Below are 10,103 nucleotides of genomic sequence, written 5' to 3'. Positions count from 1 at the left end.
TAGGGCTACTGTAGAAACAACATGGAGAATTTCATGTAAGGGGACCTGCAGTGTATGTAGATAGAAAAAGCGAATTCTAAGGTAATACAAATATAACGCTTCTTTATGTAAGGTCTTCATAGACCTCTGAAGACATAGTTATGTACAGTAAATTATATTGCATTTCTGTCAATAGAGCCTCCAAAGAACTACACACTGGAGTGAAGTCAAGCAAAAAAATAATTGGGAAAATAAGTCTAATACAAATAGTCAATAATATGGAGGCAGAATGGATATGTAATGAAGTATCTCTCAAGATGACGTACCCCTCTGATGTGTGACGGTGCACACGTGTCTCTCTGGTTTCGGTCAGTACGGACGGCTAGCATCCTTCGGTCGCTTCAGTTGAACTTTTAAGCGTTTCATGCCGATCTGGAATCCGTTCATGGCCTGGATGGCAGTCTGAGCACTGGAAGGGTTGTCAAAGCTCACGAAGCCTGCGGAGATAAACAAGTTTGAGTCACAGAATGTCTAGGACGTTATTTTTAACTGTAGTTCAACAAGCTAATGGAGGGTTCACACCAAACGCGAGTGAAGCGATCTGCGCAAACTTGTGGCAGGCGATGCAAATGACGCGAATCAGGCAGCACGATTGCCACGAACGCACGTCAATCTCGTCTTCTGAGCTCACATCCCTCCCGTAAAAATAACGTATATTTCCAGCGAGTAATAATGAGCAAGGAACACACGAAACACGATTGTTCACGTTTGGTGTGAACAAAGCATTAAAGAAAAAAAATTTGAAGTAGCGAAACTACTCGAAACATATTTGGCTACACTGTGAGCTACACACGTATAATGCTCATAATGTGATTAAACTGAGGTCACAAATATTACCCATGTACTGTATGATGTCTGAGTTGTTTGTAACGCTAGCATAATGCTAGCATAAATAGCAAGTATTCTCAGTAAAATAAAATGATAAATAAACAGTGCAAGGAAAGAGTTTGTGTATCAAACTAAATGGGACACATTGTGTCCATCATTCTATGTTACTGTAGTTTGTGATCTGCCATTAAGAACGAAAGAAAGTATGCTTAATGCTTGCAATGCTGATCCTCGCCCAGCTCTATGTTCTCATTTTTCCATGTTTAGTATGGTAAAGCTCAATGTTAGCAGTGCATATGTTGTGGGTTGGATCTCTAGGGCAGTGGTTCTCAAACTGGTGGCCGTGGCCCCCTGGGGGGCCCCAAGATGGATCCAGGGGGGGCCATAGGTTTTGTGACATTTAACGAAATATAGAAATGTATCCTTAATTTTATGCAATCAAACATGAGAAAAATAAGAAAACCAACCAAAATAATTGATGTTCTAGTATTGTATAACTGAACGTTTTTAGTTTAATTAAAATTCTAAGTTTTAGATTATAAATCTTTATTTGGAGAACCGAAAGCCTTACAACAAAAAAGGTTGAGAACCACTGCTCTAGAGGACACAAATACTGATAAAATGCTTTGTACAGCAAGTCACTTTGGACAAAAGCGTCTGCCAAATGCATGAATGGAAATGGAAATGTTTCTTTCCTGCACACACACACACATACAAATAAATGTAAAGCAACTCTTGTCTACTATCAGCTGCCGAATACCATAGTAAAACAATATAGCACAACAAAATATTTACATCACATCGACAGCTAGATTTACTTCACATGACTTGAGGAGGCTTGATTACCGCAGGAGGTCTGCACCTTTAATACGTTTACCGCGGCGTTTATGTGTGCATGTTGTGCGCACTACAGTCCCTGCAGTACAGACCACAAAGGTCCAAAGGTGTCAGTCAAAAGTTGCTCATTTTGAATTCACGTAGAAGGACCTAGACATGAAATCCTTGAGGAAAGCGTTTACACTGAGAAGTCTGAATCAAATTAGAGTAATGGCCGAGAGAGAGAGAGAGATGCATACAATGTGTTTCTGCAAAAGCAATTGTGTTCCAAAGCTGCTTGTGTATGTGCAGAGAATGAATATAAATATGTCAGTGCAGACAGTCAAGGGCTTTGGGAGTGAGTAAGAGGTCCAATAAACCTTCATTAAACCTCAACACGCACCCGCTTGAGCCCTAGTACATATCTGACTGCATCGCACACTGAGTCCAAAATTACAATTTGACACTAAATGCACAAACTGCATATTTAATGCATAAATATGTGATTAGGTGGAGAAATAAAGCGGTTAGTTACTAGTTTATCAAGTGATTTTTTTATATAAAAATGTTTTAGTCATGATACCAAATCCTTTACAGTAATATAGTAATAGCATAGTGACTACAGTGATACGCTAGTTTGCAGCTCACATTTTAAAGGACGGTTCACCCCAAAATGAAAATTCTCTCATCATTCTACTAAACCTGTCTGACTTTCTTCCTTCAGCAAAAGAAGATTTTATAAAGAATGTCGGTAACCAAACAGCATTGAACGCCATCGACTTCCATTATTGAACACAGAACCACAGAGACATTTCTCAAAATATCTTCTTTCGTGTTCCACTTAACAAAGAGTCTTACAAGTTTTGCAAAACATGTGGGTGAACAAATGATGACAGGATTTGTCTTTTCAGGTGAACCATCACTTTAACTTTATGGTTTGAAACAATGATTGTTTTGTTCTTATTGAAGCTGAATGGTGCAAACAAAATTGTTCATAACATGGCTTCTTTATTATCGTCGTGAGCGTGTCTGTGGAGATTAAGAAGGCATGTCTGACCGAAACACTTGCTCTGATTGGTCGCCCGGTCCATGAACACCTTTGACGAGATGACGGAGCCGAAAGGAAGAAACATCTGCATCAGTTCGTTATCGCCGAACTCCTGCGGCAGGTGATAGATGAACAGATTACAGCCTTCAGGACCTGAAAACACACACATAAACATAAACACATACACCAAAAGATGAAAACATATGAAAAGATATATTATCCTGAACAAGACTCAGTGTCTACCTGAATGTGTAAAACATGTAAATAAACATACATAAATAAATAAAGAAAAATAGACATTTAAATTTCTTTTTTCTTTTGACTAGATTTTTCCTCCTCTTATAAACATCCTGTTATATTCTATATTAAAGTCCCCGTGAACCAGAAGTTGGGATCGTTTTTACTTCCGTATTTTGACGCATTTCAGAGGGAAATACAATTTTGAATTAGAAAAACAGTTTTTTGTCTTTTTCTGCGATTTGATTGGATGAATAAAAACAGCCATTGCATTTTGAAATAGAACTGGCAGCAGACTGACAGTTGAAGGGGAGGAGTTAGCGGTTGCTCCGCCCAAGCGGCCTTACATGCATCATCTAAGATGGATAGTCATTACGGGGTGGTACAGATTTTAACTGAAGATTATGAGGGCACACGATTTTTAAAAAGAGAATGACCCACATTGATAAACTATTTACAATAAATGCTGCAATATGTAATGAAAAAATAGGCATTGTCATTTTTTATTTCACTGGGACTTTAAGGGCCTAATTTAGGTTTCAGTTCTGTGAGCTCACCTTCTCGCTGCTGCTGCTGTTGTTGCTGGATGATCTGAGCGGGTTGTGGCAGAGTTTGACCTATAGAGCTCAGTGTCGTGGCAGGATATATGGCTGCAGACACACGGCCCGAAGCATACGGCCATACGCATACGAGAGAGTGCAGATGAGAGAAAAATAAGGACAAGATGAAGGTTGACCTTTATATGCTAATGAAATATGACAGGATCACAGTGCAATGAAATCTGAAAGCGCATTCATCTTATATCAAACTGATTTAAAATGACAGATCTCCAGGCATCCGTATGATCGCTGTAATATCCAGAAATTCTAATACAACCTGAGGTTTCAATCATGGCAAAGTCACCTCCCAGAAATAACGTTCACCGCGGGACAGACGGAGGATGTTTCACGTGTGCGTGTCTCAGGTAATTCTCACCAACACACGTTTCGCCCAAATCACGATTTTTAGGTCTATATTGAGTTTTTTGCATTGTCTCAATGATTATTTTCAAGACACATTTACAACGATTCCTCTGTTACTCAGGAGACTTGATGGAGTTCTCAATTCTGTTTCATTCAATTATCATCGTGATCTCAGATGTTACTTCTAAAATTGCTTAAGAGAAATAAAATAATTAAAATATCAACGTATGGAGGTGTGAAATTATTGTGATTGAAGAGGCCAAAGAATCAGGATTTGTGTTAATATTGAGATCTTCATATATTGTTGATATAGCTTCTGAAACTCAAATGACTCTATTTCTTAGTTTCTTCTGAGCTGTAAGAGAGAATATCGGAGCAATAAAAGCGATGTACCTGTGTATTGCTGGACGCCGGTGAATGCCTGCTGGAGCGTGTCTGCGGCCGTGGGGCTCTGGGTGGAATACTGTGGCAGGCCGTTGGTGTACACTGCTTCTACCGGGTGACCGTTGGGTTGGTGAGGAATGCCGCTGAAGCCGTTCACAATGGGCGCCACCATACTTGGCAGGGCGGAGGACGCCAGGTTAGCAGGCGGAGAGCTCAAGCCTACAGAGACGAACATATGATTGATCTGAGACCGCCGTTGAGGGTTAATGACAAGCCATGAACTTCACAAACCTAAAATCACTTTTAATTACCTGCACGATAATGACATTCTGCAGTTTCAACTCAATTTTCCACATTGATTTAACATGCTGGAGTTAATTCCATGTCAAAATGTGCTGACAGTGTATATTGATTCAGTGCACTTGGAGTATAAATGTGTTTATGCCTGGAGGGCAAACGCATACACCTTTAAAGGAATAGTTCACTCAAAAATAAACAAAAATCCTTCATTATTTATTTACCCTCATGTCACACCTGTATGTGATTCTTTCATCTGTGGAACACCGAAAAAGATATTTGGAGAAATGTCTCATTGGTTTTGTGTTCATACAATGGAAGTCAATGGGGTTCAATGTTGTAACCAACGTTCTTAAAGGGATAGTTCACCAAAAAACAAAAATTCAACAACATTTACTCACCCTCAGGTTGTTCCAAACCTGTAAACATTTCTGCTGGACACAAAGGAAGATAACTTGATGTCAGTAGCCAGACAGATCTCATCCACCATTTACTGCCATAGTAGGGAATATAAATACTATGTGAGTCAATGGGGGATGAAATCTTTTGTCTTCTGCAGAAGAAAGAAAGTCACACAGGTTTGGACTGTCATGAGTAAGAGGGGTGATTCCCATTTCACGCGCAAGTTATTTTACGCGTAGACATGCGGCAAATAGGGCCGAGTGCACTTGCGGTGCAGCGTGCACATTTTTCTAGGCACGCCGCCGTATCGAGATGGAAATAGTTCAACTTTTCAGAGTGTTTTCTGTGCGGTTTAAGACGCGAAATGTGAATCGCCCCTGGATAATGATAACATAAATTTTTTTTAGGATGAACTATCCCTTTAAGGAATTATTTGGCTAGTATTTGTGCAAGTATGCCAATGAGAGATGAACTCGACCCACAGATATAAAGCATACAACTCAACCACGAATTCACATTTCTCACTTTAAACCAGGGCTAGTCAACTGTAAGCCAGCAAGTCAAATGCGGCCCACCAATCATCTTTACCTGGCCCGCCTTATAAAGCCGTTTGATCAGTCTGTCCAAGAAACATAATTATTATGTTGGTTTGCGCAAGCACGCGAAAGGTCAAAATGCGTTTTGTGCCCTTAAAAGTAACCGCAGGAAGGGTACACCACATGAACCGTTGTCTCAGATAAGGGGAAAACTGTGTTGTTTTTATTACTGCATTCATTGTGTATGATTTAAACAGCTAAATTGACGAAAAACACCTGTTCATCAAAGGATATGCCCTTCTTAGTGCATGGGCCACATGAATGCGATAGGTCAATTGATTCGCTTTATAATATGCCAGTTTAATGTCAAGGGGCAGGGATTCATTTTGTGCTAAATGTAGCAGCGTTTTTGACTTTTATTAATTCCACCAAATATCTTCATAAATAGGATATCTTTTTGAAAAACCAATGCCACCCACATATTGGATGGAACGGTGGTGAATAAATTAACAGCAATTGTATTTTTAAGTATACTAACGCTACAAGGAATATGAAATACAATTAAAAAGACAATATCCCTTTGAATTAAATATCATGAAAAGGCATGCGCATGTTTTAATATATGACCTATACGTAACGTATAAAATGACCAAAATGCAATAAATAACAGAAATACAACACAACAGAAGAAATGAGGATATGGTAAAAAACTGGCCACATCCTATTTATACTTTTGGAATCTGGCCCTCTAAGAAAAGTAGTTGAAGATCCCTGCTTTAAACCATCAAACCTGTACAGTACGTTTGCTGCTTGTTTTTACACATAGCGCAAATGCACATAAATGTCCCGTGAACCGGAATTTGAGATCATTTTGACACATTTCCGAGTGAAATTGAATTTCTAATGAGAAAAATAGTGGCTGCGGCTTTTGTCTTTCTCTGTGATTTGATGGGATGTATAAAATTGCATTTTGAAATGGAACTGACAGCAGACTGACAGTCGAAGGGGAGAAGTTATTGGATGCTCCGCCCAAGCCATCTTACACAATTCATTTGAGATGGATAGTCATTTCAGGGCGGAAGTGCATTTTCAGATTTTAATGGCACACGGATAAAAAAAAAAGAGAATGACACACATTGAAAAACTATTTACAATAAAAGCTGCAATATTTCATGATAAAATAGGCATTGACATTTTTTATTTCACTGGGACTTTAAAGATAACCTTAAATATTCCTTCAGCCATGTGTCAGAACGGTCTTCTGCTCTCCGCTCGAAATGCAACTGACGTTTCTAACCGCGCAAATATTTACACAAGAGTGTCTTACAACAGACGTGTGCGGTGTGACGCAGAAGCTGTTGTTAATATTGGACAGATCAACACATTTCAGCTTTTCTGTCAGTCAAACAGCAGGTGGTTAGCGGTCAACTAGCCCTGAAAGACGCACAATATACGATCAAACACAAATCTCATGTGGTAAAGCAATGCATTAGCAGGTCATGGGTTCGATTCTTAGGGAACACACATAATGATAGAATGTATTTCAAGTGCCAAAATCATACATGTAACACACACACAACGTACAATTACTAAATCCATGCCGTTTTATATTTCTTTACATACTATAAGTGAAGCGGGATGCACACAAACAGACACAGTCTTTCTGAGCTCTTTCAACTGTGTTCCAAAGAAATCATCTGACATACACCTCTCATTCTTTTGTTGTCGCATAGTGCACACTGTGTGTTGTTGACTTCTGAGGGCCTTGTGATGAACGATTTTATTACTGTCACATCACATGCGTGGAGTAGAAATAGCACTCCCAAGTCTGGAAAACACCAGTTTAAGGTGACAGTGGCTAGAAGTTAAAACAGTTTGAGAGACCCTGGCCTTGCTTAAACCACCCAGCTTCCATGTTCTTCTCTAAACCTGCAGTCTCGTTACGCTGGATTTAGCCGGATTTTCCTGCAGGACCGTGAAAGCAAAGTGAGAAAAGACAAGTGCATATAGAAGGAGTGTAGAGGGAATAAAAGTGTGACGGTGTGTCAGATGTGTTAATAACATACGAGATCCAGCTCCCACGGTTCAAACACCTGACAGCGGTTTAATGTGAATTCATATGCTCGGTGAAATCCAGAGCTCTAAAAAAATAACCGCTGAAGGGGAGGATTGTACAAATCCACTGTCTTTACCACAAGCACACGCAAACTATGCTATTGTTTTAAAACAAGAGTTTGATGCAGGGCACATTATACTAGACATTGTGTTTCAGAACTTAATACAATTGAACAAAGACTACTTGAAAATAAGCCAAGGGCCAGAAACCTACGTGCTGAGAAAAATGTTCTGTATATCTTGAATGTAAGTCGTGTTTGAAAGTGTCTGCCAAATGCAAAATAACGAATTAAGCTTGTTAACATTCCACGTTCACTTATCTGTTAAACTATAGACCCGCCAGTGGGTCTAAAAACCTCATAAAAGTATTCCCTTAATGTTCACGTGAACTGTATTCCTGTAACTCTAACTATAATATGTGGTATCATTTGAAAGCTTAGAGTCTCTAGTTTCTGGATTAGTGCACTGTTTTGGCCTTCATCGGAAATGAAATAACTTCTTTAGGCTGAAATTCACCATTTCCCCATGTCATAGCCCCTTTAAGATCGTGTATGATTATGATCCTGAACGTTTTTCATAACGCTCAAATATTGCTCTCTGAACTCTTTGTAAGTCGCTTTGGATAAAAGCGTCTGCTAAATGACTAAATGTAAATGTTAATCCATCTAATATCTAAGTTAATAACGGCATCCCACCCTTTCACTTAGCCACAAATGCTACATAATCTTTTCTGCTTGTTTTCTACAAAATAAGTCCATTCCTAGATCTCCATTTATACCACTGTACGTGGGGTTATGGGATCAGTTTAAAATGGGGTATGCCAAATTCAGGCGTAAATAACGAAAAGCACGAGTTGCTTTAGAGTAATAATTGTTTAAAAAGTTCATTTTTCCTCTATTTGTTGAGACCTGCAGGTTTCTGGGCCCTTCAGGCTCAGAGAAATACACTTACAAAAAGCGCTTTTTTTTCTAAAGTCCGTTTTTGAGTCTTTTTTTATAGGACTGACAACACATACAATCATGTTTATCACTTTCAGCAGTGTTTTATGAAATTTGGAGGGGTTTCCTGGAATATGACACCAACATTTTGTATTTTAACCACTTTGTGCGGATATGGTGTGCGTTTAAAATTGGGTACGCCAAATTCAGGCGGAAATCCTCCAAAATGGCCCAGAGTTAAACAATTTACAAAAAACGAATGATTCAGAACATCATTTATTCCTAAAATACCTGTACAAAGATTCATTTTGTGTTATTTAGACATCAATATATTCTTTTGAGATCTGCAATTGTTGCGTCTTTTTGTTAGATAGGCCAGTTTGTTTATTTGCATTTTTGAGAAAATAAAAACAAGACCTTCATTTGGAATCTGGGGGGAACGTTGTCACGAGTATACTTACAGAATAATTCACAGAAAATTCATTTTACTTAAACATGTTCATAGAAAATACAGAAAATAATTATGGTGTGGTCACACGCACGCGCACATGCACACACAGATATATACAGCGCAGTGAAAAATTTAACATTTCATTTTTTGGTTTTCTGAATATACTGTTTATAGGTATGTGTTTATGGAATATTATCATTTTTGTTTCATTTTGTAACAATATTTCTCCCAAATTTCAAATAAAAATATATTCTATGTGCAGAAAATGAAAACTGGAGAAACAGGTGAAAATACTTAATATTTTCAGACCTCAAATACTGCAAAGAAAACAAGTTCAGATTCACTTTTAAGCAATAGAACAGTAATACTTCTACATGACTTTAGGAAAAGCTCAAAAATGATCTGTTAATGTGATAACTTAGATTTTTATCAATTTTCATGTGTTTTGTCATGCTGTCAATATTTGGTGTTGGATGACTTTATGTAACTCCTGAGGTTTGATTTTTTGTGTGCGTGAATCTGTTTTGTTTTTACTAGTATAACCTTATATGTTTTGCGTATAGTCAATGTGTGTCTTGTACGGCTGCTTTGTAACAATGAAAATTGTAAAAAGCGCTATATAAATAACGTTGACTTGACTTGATTTTGTTGAAATTCAACAGACGCTGGACTGGAATGACCACAATACATCTAGAAATGCTGAATAACTGAAAATTGGGAAAACAAATATCTATAAATATGTATACTGTCTGTGTTGGAGTGAATCAGTCGTTGAGGAGGACAGAACGGACCCAGAAGAGCGCTTACATCTTTTGCTCTCTTTTGCACTGCATGCGTCCCGTGGAGCAATGATAAATTACACTGCCATGTCAACTACTGACTGTTCTAGAGACTCAAGATTCTCTCCGGATCTTCTCAGTATGCACACACACTCACACACACACTCCAGCATCCACCCTGATTATTGATTAGATTTTTCCTCTGACCGCCTACTGGCCTTTATCGCTGTGTGTGTAAGATCACTAAACATCTGACACGGTCAGTGAGGAG

At 38.5% G+C, this 10,103-nt stretch overlaps 1 protein-coding gene across 1 annotated transcript in view; it reads right to left on the bottom strand.

The window, feature by feature from the left end:
* Positions 1-348: 348 nt before the first annotated feature.
* Positions 349-10,103, bottom strand: part of LOC306891613 (CUGBP Elav-like family member 5) — a gene marked incomplete at both ends in the record, with an annotated part of 114,905 nt that continues 105,150 nt past the window's right edge. Inside the window, 4 exons of the mRNA XM_079451977.1 lie at positions 349-476; positions 2,741-2,884; positions 3,526-3,618; positions 4,324-4,533. Coding sequence (XP_079308103.1) covers positions 349-476; positions 2,741-2,884; positions 3,526-3,618; positions 4,324-4,533 — 575 coding nt within the window. The remainder of the gene's footprint in view (positions 477-2,740; positions 2,885-3,525; positions 3,619-4,323; positions 4,534-10,103) is intronic.

Source organism: Barbatula barbatula (genome assembly GCF_947034865.1).
Source record: "Barbatula barbatula genome assembly, chromosome: 3".
Lineage (NCBI taxonomy): Eukaryota > Metazoa > Chordata > Actinopteri > Cypriniformes > Nemacheilidae > Barbatula > Barbatula barbatula.
Note: the sequence above shows the minus strand (reverse complement) of the source record. Positions and strands in the feature narration are given on the sequence as shown.